The sequence below is a fragment of the Chrysemys picta genome, chromosome 2 (genome assembly GCF_011386835.1).
Source record: "Chrysemys picta bellii isolate R12L10 chromosome 2, ASM1138683v2, whole genome shotgun sequence".
Classification (NCBI taxonomy): Eukaryota; Metazoa; Chordata; order Testudines; family Emydidae; genus Chrysemys; species Chrysemys picta.
The window spans coordinates 184,051,407-184,076,489 of NC_088792.1; the positions used below are offsets into that span (position 1 = coordinate 184,051,407).

Below are 25,083 nucleotides of genomic sequence, written 5' to 3' on the forward strand. Positions count from 1 at the left end.
CCCGTAACCAAAAAGTGAGAGGCACCGTGGCCCCAGTCCAGCAAAGGATTTAAGCTTGTCCATAATTTAATCCATGAGTAGTCACACTGACTTCATTCATACTGTTCATGTGCACAAAGTTAGGCACATGTTTGAATAGTTTACTGGATTGGGACCCATGCCCATTACTAGCCTCCTGAGCTATCATATTCCTTTGATTTTTTTCTTTTTAAACTAATCCATTTCTGGTAAAAACTATAATATGACTACACTGACAGTCTACATATGCTATAAAAGAGGATGATGTATTATTAGTAGTGCCATTCTTATAAAGTATTAAAAAACACCAAAAATCAACTCACCAGCATAATCCTCTTAGCATAAAGAAGAAGGGAAAAAATATGTAACTGGGGTAAGAAAGAGTTAAAAAAACCTAAATAATCCTAAGAACAGTTTATAAATGCCAAAGCAAAGCATCCAGAAAAGGACTTATAATAAAACATGCATGTTTCACTCTTTCAAAAATGGGATAAAACAGCTTTGCTGGTAGCTGGCCCTTTAAAGCTGGAAGAAACAACCAGCTACAGCTATTCTGGAAGTTCTCTCCCTTTCAGCAGGAGAGGGGCAGATGGCTCCTCTCACATTGTTTTCCCAGCTTGGCAAGAAAGGGCTTTGGGAAAATCCAAGGACCGTCTCCCCCAGAGTAGAATCAGAATGAGGAAAGAGAAGGCTTGGGGCCACTCACCGGGACTGGCAATACTGGTCTATTGCACTCTCAAGAAAGGAATAAAGAGAGCAACAGTCTGTCCCACCCAACCAGACAAACTTAAGGAAGAAGCAGCTTGGGCCAACCTGACTTGCTGCTTCCTTGGACACTGAGGGATTGGCAGATAGGAAGATAAGCTAGGACCCACTCCACCACCAAAGAGTAACTTTGGAACTTACTCTCCCATCCCCACTCAAGGTGGAGAAGCAGATAAGCAGACCCTCCCCACCTCTGGCAAGGTGCTATTGTGCAAGAACACACACAGGCACACCTCGCTGGCTAATGGAAATACTGAGTCAGTCTAACATCATGCATTATTTACTTTGAACAAGTATTTCTTGAAAGATTAAGTAAACAAGATTGCAGGACCGCCCTTTGTGACATTCTTTTAATTGTTCTAAATTACAGTCCTACAATAATTTAATAATAAATTATATTGTTAGCCAATACATATATGGTAGGCTTAGTGTTAATATAAGTATTGGGAAGTTATGTTAACTGAATGTATTATACTCTCCCTACAATTCTGTCCACCCATGTCAGGTATCCCATAAGACCATGCATTAGTTGAAGTAAGCTTTGGCTTAAGGAGATAAGAAAATGGTCTGGGTCAGGACATATGAGTATTTTTCCATATTAACAGGTAGGGAGTTATTCTCACAAGCTAATACTGAAATGTCCCAAAGGAAAAGGACAAGACATATGAATATTCTACCCTGGTATAAACCTAAGAGGTTTCTTCATGCCCCTTGATACCTGGAGTGCATGCGTTCAGAACAATGAGATAAGGGGTACATCATGTTACCGAAAAAACAAGGTAGAAAGCGGATTGGTTGAATCTAGTTTCGGATGATGTACACCGTACCTTTTACTTGTCAACGGGTAGGGGATAAAAAGATGGCTTTAGGAGTGTAAATTTGGGAAACACACCTTCTGTGGAAAGTGAATGTAACAACACTACACGAGGTGGCTTCCCAGAAACTGGTATCATATTGAATGTTTTTTCCTCTTCTATATTATTATTGGCTTATATCAATAAACTTGAGTGATATTAGTTAATTTGCCTCTTGAATATATTTCATAATGAACCAAAGTGTGATCAAGCAATTGACTATACAATTTATCAACAGACATAGTATATGAGCTGGATACTCACCCAGAGAAATCTGTAGTGAGAATACCATAATTAAATATGTATATTCGGCTAATGTGACACAATGTGAGGTATCCCATGGCTACCACAAAGGAGTACCTAAACAGAACATACAAACAAACAGAACAGTTACCAACCGAAGCAGAGTCAAGACTTTACATTCACCTCATACAGGCAAAACAAAAAATGAGAGTAAATTTATACATGTCAGGATGATAATCAAAATTGAGACACTCAAAATTACTAGTCACTTTGGAAAATTATGTCCTAGAATTCAAGTGTCTGAAGCCAGATAACATTTAACATACTGCTGAGATTATTCATTCTCCTTTCTGTTCTATGTACATAAATACACACCAGAAATACTTGAGACACTCATATTGCAAGTCTGTAGAAAACAGGAGAGAGAGAATATAATTATGCTTTAAGAGCAGGGCCGGCTCCAGGGTTTTGGCCCCCCAAGCAGCCAAAAAAAAAAGGCCGCGATCGCGATCTGCGGTGGCAATTCGGCGGGAGGTCCTTCGCTCTGAGCCGGAGTGAGGGACCATCCGCCAAATTGCTGCCGAATAGCGGGACTTGCCGCCCCTCTCTGAAGTGGCCGCCCCAAGCACCTGCTTGACAAGCTGGTGCCAGGAGCCGGCCCTGTTTAAGAGTACACAATCGCTGTACATTGTTTTCAGTAACATTTGGAAGACAATTTCTTTTGGCTTTACGTGCTCAAATAGGCCGTTATGCAAAGTTTTTCACACCGGAAGTATTTTTTAACTAGGGTTTGAAAAAATCCACTCTCTGGTTTGTGTCCTGTGTGAATGTAAAATTAGGTTAGGCAGGAAGGCTAGTGGTATCCTGGATTCTGACATTCTAATAGTTTAAGGCAGTGATTCTCAGATCTCAGTGGTTCAGGAGCCAAATTAGCGATCAACAGTACCCAAAAGAGTCACAGTAGCATGAATTCATTATTTCATTAAATATGAATAGTACTATAGTAAAACAGTATGAGAGGGGAAATATTTCACACTACTGTGGCTCTTGTACTGCTGATGGCTAATTTGGCTCCCGAACCACAGAGGTCTGCCATATATATAGTTCTTACAGCAAGTAAGTTAATAACTTAGTGCAAGTTCATAACTTAATTGGTTAATAACATAGTAAAAGCATCCTGATTGGTTAATAATTAAATCACACTGTGTTATGATATCATGTGCTGCAAAGACATGCAGGAGACACATTAAAGAGCTCATGGGCCACATGGGAATGCTGCTCATGGGCCGCAGTCTGAGTATCGCTGGTTTAAGGAGTGCAGTGTTGCCGATCCTCAGTGCAGCACACGGAGGGGTGATCTTTAAACCCTGTTACTTCCTCTCCCTCTCCTCATCATCCCCATCCATAACAGAACAGCAGATGTAGGTTGCCAATTGAGACAGAGAAGAGCAGGAAGGAGACCAACAGAACCAAGATTCAGCAGACCAGAAGGGTGCAGCAGAGCACCAGAAGGCTGGAACACCAAATTGAGAAGAGAACAGCAGGTGATCCTAAGACCCCATCTAGAACTGAGGCCATCAGGGTCCAACATCATATCAGCAAAACCAGCCAACTGCAGCCCAGGACCATAGAGCCCTAGCAGTAGGGGGCAGGCAGGAACCTAATGATTGGGAAATCAAGGCCTTCACACCCAAACAGCAGTGGCACAAATTGGCCAGTAGAAGACCAGGCAGGCAGACTGGCGAGTGTGAGGCTGTGGCCACCAGGCCCAAGTCAGGACAAACCAGAATGGGGAACAGAACAGAAGATGAAATGGCAAAAGAACTGGCCAGGTGGGAGGGGGCGGAGCCAGGCCTTTGTCCCTTTAAGGGAGGTGTGTTTAGGCCCACCAGTGACTGATTACTTACAACCCGGGTGATGGGTTCAGGTGCGGGATCAGGTGACAGCCTGCAGGGTCACCTGGTTCTCAGATAAAAGGTCAGCAAGTAGCTTGGTTAGGGAGAGGGACCTGCAGGTAGCAGGAAGGCTCCTGTAGGAGACCCAATGTTAGGATGAAAGTCCTGGAAGGCGATTCTCCACACTAGCTAGGTGTAAAACCTAGCTAGAGACATCTGTTGTATGAGCAGGGAAAGAAACCTTATGTGGAAGAGGCTTTAGGAGGAGCCAGGCAGCAGGACCTTATTTATCTGTTTTGAGTATTGATTTTAAAAAACAAACCCATGCCTGGGTTTGACCTACTACAGCCCTCCTGGCTCAAACCAGTTGAGGAAGACAGAACAGCCTATGTAGAGACTGGCCTAATGGGGAATAGGAAGGGTGCAGATTAGATTCATTCATGCATTCATACTTTCGTTATTTCCCTTACTCTCTTTTTCACCTCACTCCATGAGAAATCTCTCCCCTGAGAAAATATACTTTTTTATATTCCTATTATCAATATTCTCGTACATTGCTGAAGGAACGGGGCATGGCTTGGGGACACAGTGTATTAAACACTATGAATAGGCTCAGTCTTTAAGCCAGCAGTTGTTGGCTGCAGTTTTCAAGCCCTGTTTTAGCCCATAACATTTATCATTTACGTTACTTTTCATGTTGCCTCAATTAATTTGAACATGTTATGTGTGAGCCACAAAGCTATTGCTAAGAATGAGGACTGGCACTGTTCCAACTTCCCCAGCCCTGCTAAGATTTTCAGCATGTTCCATCACAATTTCAAACCAATGCAGTTCAGAGTATGACTCACTCTTGCACTCTAATAGCCAACAACATTATGTAAACTGGCTTCATTTGTGCTGCAACATATGCTATTTTTTCCATCATGAATAATTGGCTAAACAGTAAGAGTGAGAGGAAAATCCTTTAACTTGAATGTATGCCCATTTCTTCTCATTCTCCTATGCAGGCATGAATAAATATTGGATTTCTAGCTGTAGATTTGGTTTTTACAACTTGGTCCACTGATCCAGAACAATAGATTGCTCCCTTCTTTCCCCAAGACACAGGCAACAGTACTGATCAAGAAAGAAACAAAGCGTATTTTAGCACCTTTTCTCTCTGATCTCTTCTCACACAGGCAGCGTAGTGCTAGTTATCAACTATATCAGGATTTCTAGGTTCTAGTTCTGGCTCTGCCGTGTGACTGTCCTATGTGGCCACCTTGGGAAACTCATTTAGGATCAAATTGTCAAAAGTGGCCTCTCATTATGCCACTCTCTCATACCCTCTCCATGAAAATCTTGCTTCAGTGCTACCAGTGTTCCCTGCTGCCTGCCCCTGCCTGTTTGGAACAATCATGGATCCTAGGCTGGATGCCTTCTCCTTTGCATGTTTTCCCATTGGCTGTTACATGAGGGGTACTTCATAGAAGAGCCACCGCGTACAGTTGCAAGTCATCTACCTCTAGCAACAATTTGTACTTTGCACGTCACTTATTTAATTTTATTGCCTGCCACTGTAAGATATTTATAAATAAATCCTACTTTAAAAATGTACTAGACTGGACATTAGACTCACTGGAGAGAGATTGTCTGAAGAACTGACAAGACAGAAGGGGAGATGGTTGATGCACACATAACTATCGTTGACCCTCAGAAAGCCCCTACCAAATGATAAGTAAGCATAGGGATTCTGTCTTCAGGTACAACTGCAGTGGCCACGGGAGTATGTCTAAGCCAATGAAGGTGAGTTAAAAAACTTGCACAAAGAGAGTAGGGCAAAAGGATATATGTTACAAACCAAAACTAGACCTAACGGGAGCATTAATCCAATGGTCTAAGCAATGCCCAAGTCAACCCAAAACAAAAAAGTGGAATAACTCTCAGGCTGCCAGCTGGCATGTTCCTCTGGATTACTTACAGAAACCAATTTTCCAGGTAACATTACTATCTCCATATCTTCAACTAAGGGCTCAAAATAACAGCAAGTGAAAAGCAATTCCACATGCAGAGAAAGAAATGCTCAGCATGCTGAACCCTAACAAAGAACTACTGCTTGGAGAACTCTGAGACAATACATTATCTGTGATTATGTTTTGCAAAATATTACAAAGAGAACTACTCTACTGCCCTGTAAATCTCTTCTATAGATGCTTCCTATCTTCGTACAAGAATCAGCTACGGTTTCAACAGAGTTTGCCAATTCTGATCAAGGTACCATCTGCCCAATAAGGTTCAGTGAGACACTAAACCAGGGGTAGGCAACCTTTCAGAAGTGGTGTGCCGAGTCTTCATTTATTCTCTTTAATTTAAGGTTTCGCGTGCCGATAATACATGTTAACGTTTTTTAGAAGGTCTCTCTCTCTATAAGTTATATAACTAAACTATTGTTGTATGAAAGTAAACAAGGTTTTCAAAATGTTTAAGAAGCTTCATTTAAAATTAAATTAAAATGCTGATCTTACACCGCCAGTCTGCTCAACCCGCTTCCAGCCTGGGGTTCTGTTCACCTAGGCCTGCAGCGGGCTGAGCAGGGCGACTCGAGGTCAGGGCAGATGGCTGGGGGTGTGTGGAGGTGCAGGGCAGAAGGCTGGGTGTTGGGGGGAGGTCAGGGCAGAGGGCTGGGGGGGGTGCGGGTGCAGGGCAGAAGGCTGGGTGTTGGGGGCGATTCAAGGTCAGGGCAGAGGGCTGGGGGTGTGTGGAGGTGCAGGGCAGACGGCTGGGTGTTGGGGGTGACTCGAGGTCAGGGCAGAGGGCTGAGGGGTGTGGGGAGTGCAGGGTAGAAGGCTGGGTGTGTGGGGGGTGCAGGGCAGAAGGCTGGGTGTTGGGGGCAACTCGAGGTCAGGGCAGAGGGCTGAGGGGCGTGGGGGGTGCAGGGTAGAAGGCTGGGTGTGTGGGGGGTGCAGGGCAGAAGGCTGGGTGGGTGTTGGGGGGAGGTCAGGGCAGAGGGCTGGAGGGTGTGTGGGGGGGTGCAGGGCAGAAGGCTGGGGTGCTCGGCTCGTGGGGGTGCTCCCATCCCCCTGCCCTGAGCGGCTCATGGCAGGGGGCTGGGAGGGATATGCCCTGTTCCACCCCCTTCCCCCAGGCCCATCCCTACCTCTCTCTGCCTGCTCTACAGAGCTGTGTGCAGCCTGCAGCTCTTCCCCCTCCCCCTTGCAAGGGCCATCCCGGCAGGGAGAGGGAGGAGGAGGGGCAGAGGGGCCGGAATGCAACAAGCTGTGGGAAAAAGCGGGGGGAGGAGGGAAGCTTGGCTGCCGCAGTACCAAGCTTTTGCCTCCTGCCCCCGCAGGGAAGAGCGGTGGGCGGGGGGGCTGAGTGGGGTGGGGGGCCAGGACCTCCTGCCGGGGCAGGAGGCAGAAGTTTGGTCCTGCCGCAGCCAAGCTTCCCTCCTCCCCTGCTTCTTCCCCTAGCGTGGTGCTTTCCGGCCCCTCCGCCCCTCCTCCTCTCACCGGCAGGCTGCGTGCCATTCAGAATCGGCTCGCGTGCCGTGTTTGGCACACGTGCCGTAGGTTGCCGACCCCTGCACTAAACATACACCTGGAAACTACGGTAGTTTCAGTACCTTTCTTTTTGACCTTAGCATAAGGAACAAATAAAATCTGACAGTCTATAACTTTTACTTTTGGGCTGGTGATGGTTTAATGCTCTCTTGTCATCAAGTCAATGGCATTTCCTATATTTGCAGTTCTGTGAAGCTCTGTGTCCAGTACAGTAACTCCTCACTTAACATTGTAGTTATGTTTCTGAAAAATGCGACTTTAAGCAAAACGATGTTAAGCTAATCCAATTTCCCCATAAGAATTAATGTAAATGCGGGGGTTAGGTTCCAGGGAAATTTTTTTCACCAGACAAAAGACTAATATATATATATATATATATATATATATATATACATACACACACACTCTCTCACACACACACACACACATACAGTATAAGTTTTAATCAAACAATTTAATACTGCAAAAATAACAGGAGTACTTGTGGCACCTTAGAGACTAACAAATTTATTTGAGCATAAGCTTTCGTGGGCTACACAGTGATGATGATTGTGAAGCTTGGTTGAGGTGGGGGAGTCAGAGGGTGGGATATTTCCCAGAGAATGCCTTACTGCTAAATGATGAACTAGCAATTGGCTGAGCCCTCAAGGGTTAACTCTCACACTCTACAAGGCAGCAGGAATGGAGGGAGGGGAGACAGCATCGCAGACAGAGACAGAGACACCCACCATATGTGAGAGAGAGAGAGAGAGAGAGAGAGAGATGCACATTTCCCCTTTAAGTACACTGACCCTATTCTTAAGAACACTGCCTTGTTAATTAGATCAGCTTGCTGAGACCGCAGCTGCTGCCAGCAAGCTCCCTCTGTCCTGAGCCCTGTCGTGTGTCCCCCCTGTGCTATGGAAGATGGGGTAAGTGGAGAGCAGGGGTGGAGAGGGACAATCTGACTGCCCCCCTCTTAGTCCCCTACCCCCCAGAACGGCAAGCAGAAGTCTCGGGGAGCAGCTCCAAGGCAGAGGGCAGGAGCAACACATGGCAGTGGGGGGAGGGACAGCTGAACTGCTGGCAATTGATAGCCTGCTGGGCAGCTGCAGCACAGGGAATTTAGGGGAGCAGGGAGCTGATAGGGGGGCTGCTGGTCCACCCTGGTTCCAAGCCCCCACCAGCTAGCTGCAACGGGCTGCTCTTCTTGCAAGCAGTGGACAAAGCAGGCGGCTGCCAAACGACGTTAGAAGGGAGCACTGCACAACTTTGAACGAGCATGTTCCCTAACTGATCAGCAACATAACAATGAAACAACATTAACCGGGATGTCTTTAAGTGAGGAGTTACTGTACCAAAATACTGACTTGTTTCACAAAACACAGATTTTGAACTGCCTGTGATCTTATTCTGACTATCTAACTCAAGGGTAAATGGGAAATGCATACAGGCCAAACAGCAAGAGAGAAAAATTAAAAATAGGGTTTTTAAAACCCATTCTCCAGGACACAACACTGAAGAGTGTGTGGCTTGACATAATCTCCAATAACAACTTAAAGACAAGAGGTCTCCACGTAAATTGCTGAAGCTGCAGGAGGCTTAAACTGGGCAAAGTACAAAACGCCTTCCCTCTCTTTGGTAGGCAGATGTGATACACTAACTAAAAATCCACAAAATTTAGACAATACAGTGGATACTGTAGTTAAATCCATAAAACTGCTGCAACTGAGTGAGAACTCAGGTGGTGAGAGAGATAAAGTACCAAAATGAACTTGTGTTGCTGCCAGCCTCTGGATGGAACAGGGTAATTGAATTCTTGCCCTCATGTAACTTTACCTGTGGATGTTGGGAATACTTGCAATGTTCATGATGCCATAGCTCATCATCACCAGTACAAAAATATGGATCGAGTACCTTGAAAACAAAAAGATAAATATTTAGATAGTCTCAGAGTAAGACTGCAGGGCTGATGGGAAAAAAAATCCCTTTTCTACCATGTAAGCTAACTAAATTTGAAATAGAGCCAGTAAACATGGAGCCACCCCACAATGCAGTTTTTACAGAGTGAAGAGAACAGTGCTTCAAGTAAGAATCCTGTCAACCAGTTTGGGTCTAAAATGTTCTTTTTTTAAAAAAAATACTCAAAAATGAATGCATCTCCTCTAATGAAGATATATTTTTATGTCTTCTTGGGTGATGGTGTCTCTTTGATGACTGCAGTAAACTTGCCATAGATAAATACAACATACATCTACAAGAGAGACAAGGTGGGGAGGGAATATTTTTTATTGGACCGACATCTGTTGGAGAGAGAGACAAGCTCTAGAGCTACATAGAGCTTTTCTTCAGCTTGTGTCTCTCACCAACAGAAGTTGGACCAATAGAAGATATTACCTCACCCACCTTGTCTCTCTAATGTCGTGGGATCAACAGGTCTACAACAACACTGCAAATAAACATCTACAAGTCATTTCAGTTTGTTCCGGGCTTTGTGGCGGTTAGGTGGTCGTTGTTTTGCAGGGCTGCAACCAGGGCCGGCTCCAGGCACCAGCCCACCAAGCATGTGCTTGGGGCGGCACCTGGAGGGGGCGGCGCGGCGGGGCGCTCCGGCCCGAGAGCGGGGCCCCAGCCGGGCTCGCCGCCCTCCCCCCGGCGCTCCGGACGGTCGGGGAGAGCTGCGGAAGGCTCGCCGCCCTCCCCCCAGCGCTGTGGCCGCCGGGGAGAGCGGAGAGACCCGGCCGGGCTTGCCGCCCTCCCCCCGGCGCTCTGGCCGCCGGGGAGAGCGGAGAGCCCCTTCTCCGCCCTCCTCCCGGCGCTCTGGCCGCCGGGGGCTCTCCGCCCTCCCCCCGGCACTCTGGCCACCGGGGAGAGCGGATAGCCCCGGCCGGGCTCTCTGCCCTCCTCCCGGCGCTCTGGCTGCTGGGGCGAGCGGAGAGCCCCAGTCGGGCTCTCCGCCCTGCTCTCGGCGCTCCGGCCGGTCGGGGATTGCGGGCCTGCGGCAGGGCTCGGCGCCCTCCCCTGCCACACTCGGGGGCGGGGGGGCTGCAGGTGGCTTTTTTGCCTAGGGCAGCAAAAAAGCCAGAGCCGGCCCTGACTGCAACACACAAGTTGTCTCAGGACAGAACACAAATAATCTAGGAAAACTGACATGAAATAAAACATAATTGCTAGCATAATTTGTTTATCTGAAAGTTAAATACTCACCATCCAAAACAGAAAACAGCAAAGTATATTCCAAAGAGAGTGGCAAATGCATGACGAACAACGGAACTGACATTGCTGGGGCTCAAATAAATGCGAAACCAAAAAGCAGCCAACAAGGCAAACAGCTGACAGGCTACAAAATTGACCTAAAACAAACAAACAAAGAAATTTGGAATGTTACCTAGCCACAGACTTCATTGCTGGAGATCACAACAGCTTCCTTTTGTGACTCTGGAAAAAGCTATATAGAATTTCTCACCTATGACAAGAAACTAGAGTAGATCCAGGAGGAAAAAGAATAAAGGGGTTGACCTTGTTTCCTGGGCAAAGCTCCCAGTAAAGTCCATGGGAGCTTTGCTTGACTAAGGACAAAAGGATCAAAACCTATGGGCCAGAGTGTGGGTCATTTAACAGTCCCATCCAGAAGTAACAGCAGCCCCTGCATGGCTGTTTTTTATCCTTCCACACAGATGGGCAGTGGTGGAAATGGGTAGAATCTTGGTTCTGCCCACCACTCCCCATAATGCACCAACCTCCTTGAGGCCTCTTCTCCCAGTGCATGCCCAAGCAGCAGAGGCTGGAAACAATGAGGTCCATAATAAGGAGTTCTGCTCATTAAAACAGAAATTAGCTACGGTAATGGGAACTGCCAACCTCAAGAGTGAGGCTTGTGTGTGCAGGAGACAGAGCCCACAAGTGGAATTCACTCCCAGAAGAGCCCAGAATAGCCACAAGCCTCCGTGTATTCAAAGCAAAACACAAAGCTTGCTTTTTCCACTGCCCTTCCCCTCAATTGCCCCACAAAACCCACAAAGTTAAAACAAATAAAGCTCTTTTGTTCTTTCTAATAAATGTGTAAGGTGCTCAGATACCTCAATGATGGACAGAATATGGGAACCTAGACAGATAAGATTAGATTTACATTATTTTGCTGCAGACCTTTTCTTGAACATTCACCTCAAGCTCTTTGGCAACATACTAAGCCAGGGGTAGGCAACCTATGGCACGTGTGCCGAAGGCGGCACGCGAGCTGATTTTCAGTGGCACACTGCCTGGGTCCTGGCCATCAGTCTGGGGGACTCTGCATTTTAATTTAATTTTAAATGAAGCTTCTTAAACATTTTAAAAATCTTATTTACTTTACATACAATAACTGTTTAGTTATAGATTACAGACTTATAGAAAGAGACCTTCTAAAAACGTTAAAATGTATTACTGGCACGCGAAACCTTAAATTAGAGTGAATAAATGAAGACTCGGCACACCCCTTCTGAAAGGTTGCCAACCCCTGTACTAAGCTGTGAATCTAGACCAAGTTAGCATACCTCATTGGGAAATCCTTTGAACTAAGGCTGCCTGGGTCTGACTTATTTTCCACATGAAAGTCACATATTAAATAAACAGTTCAGGACTGTGATCTCTTAGGGTATGTCTACACTGCAAAATAAGCCCAGGGTTAGTAGAACTCAAGTTAGCAGACCCTGGGTTTATTAACCTAGGGCTTGAGCATCTACACTCATTTGTAACTTTAGGTTAGGAATTGTTGAAACCTGGGACCCAACCTCGGGCTCCAATATCTATATCTCATTATGCGTGCCCGACTCCAGCCACCCATATCCCAGCCTTCCTAGCATCTCCCAAAATGTGGCCACGCTAGCCCTTTCTTTCTGGTACAGTGTGGGAAAACTTGACTGTCCAGAGAACAAAGAAAGTTGGCCTGTGTGGTTGTGAAATACTTTTGACAGACTCCCAGACTCTGAGTCCAATAGGGCTGCATCTACGTTGCAAATTCCTGGCTTGACTCAGGCTCAGACCCTCCACCCCCATGGCGTCCCAGAACCCTGGTCCAAGCCCTGGGCTAGCACTATTTGTGTGTATACAGAAGGGGGGTTAGGCTTGAGCCTCAGTTTGAACCCTGGGGTTACACTGCAGTATAGACATACCCTTAAGGTCTTTGGCATGGCAGATCACATTCATATTCAGAATGGTCTTGTTACAATGATGGATTTCTGTAAATATTTGTTGGTTCAATTATTAAACAAAACTATTTTTAGGATTGGGCAGAAAAAAACCTGATGAGGTTCAACAAGGACAAGTGCAGAGTCCTGCACTTAGGACGGAAGAATCCCATGCACTGCTACAGACTAGGGACCGAATGGCTAGGTAGCAGTTCTGCTGAAAAGGACCTAGGGGTCACAGTGGACGAGAAGCTGGATATGAGTCAACAGTGTGCTCTTGTTGCCAAGAAGGCTAACGGCATTTTGGGCTGTATAAGTAGGGGCATTGCCAGCAGATCGAGGAACGTGATCGTTCCCCTTTATTCGACATTGGTGAGGCCTCATCTGGAATACTGTGTCCAGTTTTGGGCCCCACACTACAAGAAGGATGTGGAAAAATTGGAAAGAGTCCAGCGGAGGGCAACAAAAATGATTAGGGGTCTGGAGCATATGACTTATGAGGAGAGGCTGAGAGAACTGGGATTGTTTAGTCTCCAGAAGAGAAGAATGAGGGGGGATTTGATAGCAGCCTTCAACTACCTGAAGGGGGGTTCCAAAGAGGATGGAGCTCGGCTGTTCTCAGTGGTGGCAGATGACAGAACAAGGAGCAATGGTCTCAAGTTGCGGTGGGGGAAGTCCAGGTTGGATATCAGGAAAAACTATTTCACTAGGAGGGTGGTGAAACACTGGAATGCATTACCTAGGGAGGTGGTGGAGTCTCCTTCCTTGGAGGTTTTTAAGGCCCAGCTTGACAAAGCCCTGGCTGGGATGATTTAGCTGGGAATTGGTCCTGCTTTGAGCAGGGGGTTGGACTAGATGACCTCTTGAGGTCCCTTCCAACTCTGATATTCTATGATTCTATGATTCTATTTATTTCAGTATTTATAAAACGGATACTGCTGCAGGTCTAAAGTTCAAAACATGTAGGATTTTAGACTGCAAGCTCTTTCGACAGGGCCAGTCTCCACTTGTGTCTTGTACAACCTAGTAATATAGTCAGCACTTAAACAATGAAAGGCATCATATGATTACAACTCAGGAATGAATATAGGAGGCTTCTCTCACCATGACAATACTTTAAGCCTGTTTGAATAAGGGAATTACTCCTTCCGTCTGTATCAAGCATTAAAAGCAGATATAAAGAGGATCTCAGAGAAAGCCATTTGCAGTGTACAGCAAGATGACTTTATTGGTCCTATAAAACCCAGGAACTATTGTACAAATTCTTGAGCACAGGCTGCTGTGACATTATGTATTAACACTGTTTACATTTAGAGCACTCCTGGAACACCAACCTCACATAGTCAGGCTTAGCATAGAGTGTGGGGGGTCCAAAGGGATCTGGAAGTGGAGGAGGACATCTGCTCCACAGGTCTGCAAAGTGGCAGTATAGCCACTCCATGGCCACTGCTACAGCCCAAAGACTCAGGTTGTGCCCCATGTATGTGGGACCACATGGATATGCCTACTTGCCAATGTACTTGCCCTCAAAGCCTGCCCCAACCCCTCTCTTTTGGGGCTGTACATAGGTAAGCTTTGATGGAGCTAAGCTGCATGGCAGGCTGGAATGCTGAACCACTATGCAGGCTCCTCAAAGCCCACCCCACCTACCCATGATGGACAGAGAGGGAGAGGACATGGACTTTGACCTGCGTATCTGTTTAAAAGAAAAATAACACCCCATTTTGTGGGTGCGTTAGTCATGGAAAACTCACCAGCAAAGCCCACTCACGATTTCATTGACCATTCAATCCAAGATCTTGGTTGTGCCTTAGACCTTCAGAGTCACAATTCCCTCCCTGTGCTGCTTTTGGGACAGTACAGCTACATGTTGCTCCTTACACTGGGATAAAAGTAAAAGCAAACTCTAGCTCGAACTTTCATTCTACTTTCAATGCTTAAAGGCAATTTCTTTATAAGAAGCTCTAATGCCATAGATCTAATTTACATGGAGAGTGATAATCTTGGAATTGTAATTTTCACTTAACCCTCTTGCCCTGAATTAAACTAACAGTTGCCTGCAGCACCATGGTTACAACATGCCATTAAGGCAGGAAATCTAATTTAGAGAGCTAACAATTCAGAAGTAATTTACAGTATCTGAAAAGGAAGGTTACAGTGAGGGAATCAAAGAAGAACAAATTGAAATAGCAGCACCCCTGAAAGTCATTTTGAAAGTAAATGACTAAGCACTACTCTAAAGGGAATGAGAAAGCAGTATAAATGGCATGGTTTTCAAGATCAAACACTTGTTTTCTAACTATTTCACAGAAGCAGAGGATGTGGTTTATAATGTTAAGAGTCTGCCTCTTCACTGACTGAGGGCACACTCACCCCTACCCTGGTCATCTCCTTCTTCTCACCTGCTATGACCCAAACTCTAATGCAGGCATTCAACATCCTTTCCTCCATATCCTTATCCAACTGATAAAGTTACTCCAGCAAGAATATGCTGTATTTTTGTTTCATTTTGTTTACTGCTAATGTGCATAATTATCTAAAATCTGTTCCTCACAGGTTTTCTATCAACAAAGAAACCACTGTGCATAAATTATACTTGTACCATTTTCTTCTTCTGCATCTTGGGCAATATGTAATGTGATGCCTTAAATATATGCATGGTTTTTCACCCCCTCTAACTATACCATGATAAAACATAACACTAAGCATTGTTTGTTTGCAATTTTATTAGAGAAAACACTCATGCAATCTCTATGTATATTTAATACAGTAGAACCTCAGAATCACAAACGCCTCTGGAATGGAGGTTGTTCATAACTAACTCTGAACAAAACATTACGGTTGTTCTTCCAAAAGTTTACAACTGAACATTGACTTAATTCAGCTTTGAAACTTTACTATGCAGAAGAAAAATGCTGCTTCCCCCCCCCCTTTTTTTTTAGTAATTTACTTTTAACACAGTACTGTACTACATTTGCCTCCCTCCTCCCTCTGCCTGATTGTGTACTTCCAGTTCCAAATGAGGTCTGTGGTTTACTGGTCAGTTCATAACTCTGGTGTTTGTAACTCTGAGGTTCTACTGTACCTACAAGGGTATGCACAACATGGTGTGGTATAAAGGTTTTATCCGCATTGCAGGATCAGGGCCTTAGTTACCATGAGACTGATTTTCAGAGGTCATGAATGCTCACAGCTCCCACTGACTGCCAGCCGGAGTGGCAGGTGCTCAACACTTCTACAAATCACTACCCATGAGTTCAGCTGTGCAAGGTTCAAAAAATCTAAAAATTTATCCACAATCTTTTCTAAACTTAAAATTGTCACAGATTTCAAGTCATTTTTCACAGGATCTTCCAGGGCTTGATGCAAATGCTGGGCCCCATTAGAAAGCTGGGAATCCTTTTCCCAATGGTATAAAATTCCCATTTCTAACCATGTAGTGTGGTTTAAAGCTGCAGCTTTTTATTGTCTAGAAAAATTGGTTTTCATGCCAGACTGAATCTTGTCCATTCTCTGCATCAGGGAAACTAATTCTAAGGGAGGGGAGAATTCTACATCTCAGGAGAAGAGGAAGAGAAACAGTCAACAGTGCATAATAAATTATCACATGCATATCATATGTTGTGTGTGTGTGTGTGTGTATCACATACATACAGAGAGAGAGAGTGGGGTTATAACACAATAAGCATACTGCAGTTTATTATGCAGATTCCTTTGGGACCCTTTGCTTACCATATATATTTGAGGTAGTTAAGTAAGGTTGCTATGAAGAACAAACATTCCCCCTAATTTTCAAAACTGAGCACATGCCTATGATTTAAAGTAACTTTATATGATACAATTTGTGTGCACTCAGTGCTGGACCACAAAGAAGGAAAGTTCATTCTTTCTCCCTGACCCCAAAAATCCCTGACTGTGGGAATTGCCACATTGGCAGAAGAGCATAAAACCACCCTCCTTTTGGTTCATACCATTTCTGTTGTTGGTGTTGCTAACAGCACAGTGGAAATAATGAATTAGGGGATTCTGAATGTTGACTTAGGAAAATAATTATTCACTTATCTTAAAACTGATCCCTTCTGTTTCAAACCTATAACTATTTGTATATTACATAACCCATCTTTTAACTGCACATGCCCATTCAAGGTTGCCTTCGGATCTTTTCATTTCAAACTTCTTCAGCCTTGACAACATGAAAGAAATGCATTGGCTTTCTACAAAGCCAATTTCTACTGAATAAGATACAATAAATGAGCCATCAGAGCACACAGTATGCTGCCAAGACCAGCCTTGGAAAGATACCACCATCCCCTCAGTTTTCATTATTCAACTTGTCTCTTGGTCCATCAGTCAGCTGGTGAAGGCAGCAATATAATGCAGCAGCAAGGCATTCTGCCACTGAAGAAAGAGAGAAGTTGGGGCAACTCCAACCATGCAGTTAATAAAGGAATGGAACTGGATGGACTGTTATTGAGAGCTCCTCAACCAGAGAATAGTAGCTGCAAAGCTAAGCCTCAAGTCTGGGGAAGCTGTAGGTGATATAAGAACGGCCATACTAGGTCAGACCAAAGGTCCATCTAGCTCAGTATCCTGTCTTCCGGCAGTGGCCAATGCCAGGTACCCCAGAGAGAATGAACAGAACAGGTAATCATCAAGTGATCCATCCCCTGTTGCCCATTATCAGCTTCTGGCAAACAGAGGCTAGGGACACCATCCCTGCCCATCCAAATTAGTAGCCACTGATGCACTTATCCTCCATGAACGTATCTAGTTCTTTTTTGAACCCTGTTATAGCCTTGGTCTTCTCAACATCCTCTGGCAAGGAGTTCCACAGGTTGACTGTGCATAGTATAAAGAAATACTTCCTTTTGTTTGTTTTAAACCTGCTGCCTATTAATTTCATTTGGTGACCCCTAATTCTTGTGCTATGAGAAGGAGTAAATAACATTTCCTTATCTACTTTATCTTTGACAGACCAAGGGAATCGTCAGTTCATAGCATGTGTGGTGAAGAAAGGAATTACATTTCATGTTTTTTCCTATATTCATTCTATTTTTCCCCATGAACAATTACTTATTAATTGTGTTTGTCATAGGGCCCTGAAATCCAAACTGCATCTAAAAACCTACTAACCAAATCAAACCAAACGACCAACAGCCCACTGTCTGGACTCTGTGAATGACATTATCCAAGCATACTACTACTGATTATGTGATTCTCCTGAACATACAATACTGTAGGTAGGTCATCATTACCAAAAAAAGGTCACCTTTAAAGGGCCCAGTCATCCACACTTTATTTTTAATAAGAGGAGACAGTGATCTGGCAGATGTGGCTGGTCTGGCAGAAGGGAGAGAAGTGATCACTTCCAGGCATCCACCCCCTATCCCCAGGTTTTGGAGCCCCTACATGGCCATGTCTGAGAAGAGAGAGGGCATATGATGCAAGAGGGCCATGCTCCCCCTTATCAGGGGGGGAGGGATAGCTCAGAGGGGGGGAGGGATAGCTCAGTGGTTTGAGCATTGGCCTGCTAAACCCAGGGTTGTGAGTTCAATCCTTGAGGGGGCCACTTGGGGATCTGGGGCAAAATCAGTACTTGGTCCTGCTAGTGAAGGCAGGGGGCTGGACTCGATGACCTTTCAAGGTCCCTTCCAGTTCTAGGAGATGGGATATCTCCATTAATTTAATTTAATTTAATTTAAATTTAATTCCCACAGACACTCCGTAGGATAAAGCTGACCCCTTTTGCGCTACCCTGTATGTGTTTCCCTTACATTCAACACCCACAGCAGGATGATTTTAGGGACAGCAGTCAGTGGGCAAGGAGCCAAAAGAAGGGTCCGAGACAGCAATGTGCAGAGATCCTGGCCTCAGACAGGTGTCCCAAGATCTCTACAGACCTCAGGACATTGGAAGATGTAGTAAATGGAAACTGCTGCCTTTCCCACCAAGAAACAAACCCGGCTCATCCAATGGAATTATGAGGTTGAAACAACGCCAAAGGGAATCCAAATTTTCCTGTTCCCTGCACAGTTTTTTCCTAAGTAGTAGATAAACTGGCCCCATGACCAGAATAATTAGTGATTCATCACATTCCTACAACAGAAGGAAAGCGGCAGAGAGGTATGACAGCTCCACAGAGAAGTAAATAGTGTGTTGTCCTCTCTCTTGAAAATGATCGTTCAAACCACAGAAAAGCCTATAAAGGAGAAGAGGGAAAATACGTTCCCTTGCTAGGAAGTTCTTGGAACATTTAGAGTCAGGACACAGAAGATTTAGAGCTGGTAATTCCCTGGCTTCACCTTTATAATAAATCACTAGAAATACTCCTGGTCACTGCTTCACCCAGGTCATATTGGGTTACTCATCTCTCACTTCAAAAAAAAAAAAAAAAAAAAAGAGTTTCTTTCCATTGATCCTGCAGTAATCCTGGCATACGCAAATCGCCCACAAGTCTGACCACAAAATACCTTGCTTTTCCTTTATTATTTTTTCCCCTTATACTTGCTCAAAAACTGACCTCACTTGCCAAAATGTAGGAGGACGGACTAGATTGACTATAATTCTCTCCAAACTCAAAATGCAGCACACAGAGGCCCATCTAGATAGAATCGGTGATCTCTGGCTGCCAAAATAGTCCCAGCTAAACAGTGGCAATTAGCATTCAGGCTGGAGTCTGCTCTGAACTGGCCCCAAATTACAAGAATGCAAATGTGGCAGAAAGTCACTTTTACTTCTTGCCCTAAGGTCCTGTGCTGAACAGTATTCAGCCAGACCTGAAGATCAGGCTCTAAAGCTGTTTTACTTACTAAGCAGGTACAGCACGGTCAGCAGCAGAGCTGCCAGTATGCCTTGATCCTTGGGACAAGCAGGTAATCCATGCTTCAAGACATGTTAATGTTGGCTCTGCCTACAACGGAGCTATTTAGTCCCAGTTACGATGTTGATACCAGTGCTGTATCTAGCAAGTAACTTCTCATAGGCCACCAAACAGATGTTCTCAGTGCTCAGGAAAGCATTAAGAATCAGTGAAGGTGAATAAGACTAAAGGTTGCAGGCGTTCATTCTTAACTCAAACGCCAGGCAGCATTGTTTGGTTAACATTTTAATAAGGGGCCACCATAGAAATTTCCCCATTAGTCATAGATATGTGTATTTCTGCAGAGGAAAAGCAAGGGATTTGGAAGTGTAATCATTTGTTTTCTCCATAAGGCTTCTTATATACATAACCGAGGGCGCCACTTGGCAAACAAATATAATTAAGTGCACTTTGGTGGAAATGTTTATACTTTGATACTGAAAATTAAACAGAGTATTTTGATAGCATCGAACAACATCCAAATTGTGATATTTGAAATTGGACGTGTGTGCACCTGTCTGGAGAGTTGGGATATACCCAAAAGGAATTTCTTAAACATACCTGACACTTCCTGGAATCTGGGCCATTCCAAAGGAAAAATATTTTTCTCTTCTGAAGCATTTTTATGAGCTCAAAGGACAAATTCTCTCTGGCAGGGATGATTTAACTCTATCCAGAGAGAGGGTGAATTCCACCCAAAGCAGGGAAATCACCATATCTACCCCTGCTACCGGGAGGGGAAATTTTAAAATGGGGCTGTGTGCACTAACAGGAGCTGTACAGCTTATCTCCATGCACATATCTCAAGAATGTTGGCCTGTGATGCTGTTTTCATGAGTAAATTCTGCTGATTTCCTACTTACGGGATCAATAATCTTTGTTGTTTAGACTCTAAAGTTGAAACAGATGTTCTTTCTGGATTACCTTTAAGAAGCCATTAAAGGAATAATCACTAGTAGGACATGTGATATAGCTGTGGAATAGATTAAATCTGCAGTCATCGGAAATTTGGAAAGGAAAATAATTAAATGAAAAGTAGTCTTGAAAAATCTAACCTGTAACTAAATTCTAGGTTAGAAATCGTGCAAGCCTGTATGCTTACTTTTAACGGCTCATTGATCCAAGGCTGTATTTTGCTCTCAACAACTCTTATATTGAACTGTAACTATTCTGTATACTGCACAGATGTTTAAGTAGTGCTCAGTTATGAGCAATGATGTTCTGCCACAACCCCGTTCTCTCAATGGATAATCCCAGTGTCAAGGCTGCTTCCCCACTTTGAACTTTAGGGTACAAATGTGGGGGCCTGCATGAAAACTTCTAAGCTTAACTACCAGCTTAGATCTGGTCCGCTGCCACCACTCTCAATGCTAATTCCCTTCCCTGGGTAGCCTTGAGAGACCTTCATCAATTCCCTGGTGAATACAGATCCAAACCCCTTCGATCTTAAAACAAGGAGAAATTAACCATCCCCCCTCCTTCCTCCCACCAACTCCTGGTGGATCAAGATCTAACCCCCTTGGATCTAAAAACAAGGAAAAATCAATCAGGTTCTTAAAAAGAAGGCTTTTAATTAAAGAAAAAGGTAAAAATCATCTCTGTAAAATCAGGATGGAAAATAACTTTAAAGTTACAGCAAACAGAGGTAAACACCCTAGTAAAAGGTACATTTACAAGTTGAAAAAACAAAGATAAACTAACACGCCTTGCCTGGCTGTTTACTTACAAGTTTGAAATATGAGAGACTTGTTCAGAAAGATTTGGAGAACCTGGATTGATGTCTGGTCCCTCTCAGTCCCAAGAGCGAACAACTTCCCAAACAAAGAACACAAACAAAAGCCTTCCCCCCGCCAAGATTTGAAAGTATCTTGTCCCCTTATTGGTCCTTTGGGTCAGGTGTCAGCCAGGTTACCTGACCTTCTTAACCCTTTACAGGTAAAAGGATTTTGGAGTCTCTGGCCAGGAGGGATTTTATAGTATTGTACACAGGAGAGCTGTTACCCTTCCCTTTATAGTTATGACACAGTAACTTACTATGATAGATACAAAGGAATTCTGAGATAGCCAGGAGTACTTAGAAAACTTCAGTAATTCAGGGGTTTTCTAATCAAGACACCTTAAGACATTAGCTATGAAGCATATTGGTTGCCCAGACTGTGATAATACCAGTGTTTTATACTAATAATAGAAACTTTCATCTTCAAAAGTGGTTTACAAATAAAAGAATAGTAACAATAAAATAATATTAATTCCACACATCTGAAATGCTGCCACCTCTTGTGGCAGATGTTTAAGAGCAATACTACAAGCCAATTCACAACACAGGACAGAAAGTGAAGAATACTTGAAGGAAAAACATACGTAAAATATAATTATCCAAACTGGAACTGTGCCAGGAAAACAGGACTAACACCCTAACTTTTGCAAAAAGTGCTATAGGATTGTTAATGACCCCACGTAGTTGGGACCTTGATTTCACAAATCACCTGAAAGATGGCATCTCCTGTCTCCCTAACCATGGTGCTGGAACACTGGTTCAATGCTGAATCAGAGGGAAGTGTGCTACCTTCACTGGCTTTTCTCTGTGGGTCTCCTTTTGAAGTACTGATGACCAGACTTATCCTGCTTAAATGATGATGTGTAACTTGAAGTGAAATGGTTTTGGAATTGTGAAAAGGAAGAGAAAAGTGACAACTCAAGAGGACGTACCTACTTAGAAATGGCTCAAAGACTGCACCAGTGGCAGCTCTTGATTTTCCAGAAAAGGAGAAGCTTTCATTTCACCCTCTTGGTAGTCACTTCCCCACCTTGCTAACTTAAAATTCAGAAGCACCCACGCCTAGCAACCCAAACCAACAAAACACTTGTTATACAACATTTCATTTTACAACATAGTTTAGCTAGGTCATGAAAGCCCTTTCATCACTAGAAATGCATCTGAGTTGCATTAATGGAATTACAAGGCCCACTGAGATAGCCTTTCCTTAAATAACTCGATTTGAGTTTTAACCAAATTGTCCATGTTGCATTACAGAAATCCAAATTTGAGCCAAAGATTTAGAAGAATATCATAGTAACCAACATACTTCTGAGCGTCAGCATTTTTATCTACGTACTTGCTCCCCAGTAGAGCCCGCCCCATGCCTCCTGATTAACAAAGATTAAAATACTATTACCAGGAAGCAATCAAAAGAAACATTGGGAGGTTTACGTTGTGGTATATATCCTGTAAATAATCCTTTTAGGTAAAAGGGCACAGAGCTTGGATGGTGTGACAGGGCCTCCCAGCTATGTGGCTCCTCAGGATTCAGAAGCAAGAGACAGCTACACTGCCAGCAGCCAATGTGCAGTGTTCTGTTGCCCCCCTTTCTCACCCCCTCTCCCCCGCCGCCAAGGCAGCCTGGGACCCCCTCTTACTGCTCAGTAACAATGCAGAGGAGACTTGTTGCGAGCTCTAACTTCTAACTGGTGGAAATCTAGGGGCTCTGCAAGAGATAGTAACGTGAAGAGCAGTCAACCCTGCCTTGCCCCATCCTGAGCCATCCCCAAAATCCCACAGAGCACCAGCGAATCCCGTGTGCTGGACAAACAGTGCCAAATTGTTCTTTTCCATGTGGTCAGAGGCAGACTCAGGCAGCAGCTGACGCTCTGACCCTTAGGGCTTGTCTACACTGACAAGTTTCTGCGCAGTAAAGCAGCTTTTTGCACTCAAACTGCAGACGTGTACACTCTGCCAAGCCACTTTGTGCGCAGAAACTCCTCAGTTGCAGCGCTGCAAAAAAAACCCAAAAAAACCTCAAACGAGAGTAGTAAGGCTATTTGCAAAGAGGCTCCAGCGCTCTGTTGCCCATGTAGACATTTGATTGCTTTCTGCACTGTAATTGACCTCCAGAGCTGTCCCATAATGCCTCAAATGACCGTTCTGCACATTGTTTTGAACTCGGCTGCCCTAGAGACATGCACCCCTCCCTTTTCAAAGCACCATTTCTGACAGTCGTGTGCTGTGCTGATCTGCTCCGGGACACAAAGTAAACCATTAATGTGAAATGCTTGTGCTGTTGAACACAGAGGCAGGTGTCCGTGTGTGTGAGAGAAGAGAGAGATTGCTGTGCAGAGAGCCCAGGGAGGGAGTCAGGGGCTGATGTCGTGGTTTCCCCCTTCCCCTGCCTCAGGACTAGTTGCTTCCTGCCACTGTCTGAACTTACAAGACAGCATGCTGACACACTCTGTCCCCCAAAACACAGTGTCTCTCTCCCCCGCTCCATACACATACACGTTCCTGTCACACAATCTCCCTCCCCCGCACTTCAGTTGAAAAGCAGCTGGCAATGTAGTAGGATGCCCATGGAACAATGGGATTGGGAAACCTGCATCGTGTGACACTGTGCCTGCCCCATGTGGCATTGCAAACCCTTCCCAAAGCACCCTGCGGCCAGTTGCACAGTGGAATAGCTACCACAATGCACTGCTCTCTTTGCCATTGCAAGAGCTGCTAATGTGGATGCGCTCCAGCGTCACAAGGAGCACAGTGTGGACATGCAATAGCGGTTTAATTCCAGCGTTTTAATAAAAGTGGTATAACTTTAGTGTACACATTCCCTTAGATTACACAGGTCCTGGCTTGTCATAAAATTTAACAGATTTAACTGGCCATTTCCTATAAGTGAATACCTGGCTGGTAAATACAGTACCTGAGTGGTCTCTTCACATCTGATAAGGTCTCCAACAAAGCAAAGGGCTTTTATCTTCATAGGAATCCTCAAAAGTGTTTACTTAACCCTGTTCCTCCATCACCACTGCCACAGGAACCATAGCAACCAGGCAGCACTCAGTCCTGGTCTACACAGTTAGGTCCACATAAGACAGCTTTGACCCAATTATGTCAGTGTACACACTACAGCCTTGTCCCACCGATTTAAGCGCCGTACTGCACTGACATAGTAACTCCAGCTCCATGAGAGGCATAGGGCTTATGTCAGTGTACTTAGGGCAATGCAATGTCTGTGTACACACTGGGTTATTTACATGGGCTGTTGGCTGTCTTGTCAATTTCACAGATCCATGCTGGAAATTGACAAGGAAGCCAGGCAGCTAGAGGCTGGCTGCCCCCAGGCTCCCCACTCCCAGCTGGGCTGCTGCCTGGAGGCTCCACACTAAGGGAAGCAAGAAGCCAGTGGGCAGCTGCCCCACAGTCCCAGCTGGGAGTAGGGAGGCGAGAGCTGGAGGGACAGGGCAGCTGGGCTCCCCGCAGGGAGTCCTGGCTCTCAGCCCCCCACTCTGCCCCTCTTCAGTCGGTGGAAACGCTCCTGGTGAGGATGCACACCACCAACAGAAGAAGGGTAGAATGGACATCAGCCATTGCAGTAATTAACGTGGTGGCTATAAGTCGCCCTAATATAGGTTGACTTAGGGCTGTAGTGTAGACATGCCCTCAGTAATGAAAAGGAAACAGGCAGCCAAGCACTAGCTAGATATCTTGGACAGGTTTTGTCAGGTAAGAGCTTGATACAAGTCAAACAGACTGAAGGTTCTTTAACTCCTAGAACCTAGAACTCCTGCCAGCCACCCAAGTCCTTGGGAGGATATTTATCTAAATACAGCCTCCAGATGATTACCCTCTGGGGCTTTTATTTTCTCAAGATTCTTTGGTAAACAGTTATAAGTAACAATGCACTAGAGTGGTAGTGCAAAAGAGATCTGCAATGTTGGTTCAGTATTAAGGGTTTATTTCAGGCAGCAGGTTGGAGTATGGCAGGTCAAATATTT

At 44.7% G+C, this 25,083-nt stretch overlaps 1 protein-coding gene across 1 annotated transcript in view; it reads right to left on the reverse strand.

The window, feature by feature from the left end:
• The window catches only part of MBOAT1 (membrane bound O-acyltransferase domain containing 1), an 85,824-nt gene that overhangs the window by 41,653 nt on the left and 19,088 nt on the right, over positions 1–25,083 (reverse strand). The window contains exons 2-4 of the mRNA XM_005281377.5: positions 10,501–10,646; positions 9,133–9,210; positions 1,902–1,997 (exon numbers count right to left, since the gene is read on the reverse strand). Of these exons, the coding sequence (XP_005281434.2) occupies positions 1,902–1,997; positions 9,133–9,210; positions 10,501–10,646 (320 nt within the window). The remainder of the gene's footprint in view (positions 1–1,901; positions 1,998–9,132; positions 9,211–10,500; positions 10,647–25,083) is intronic.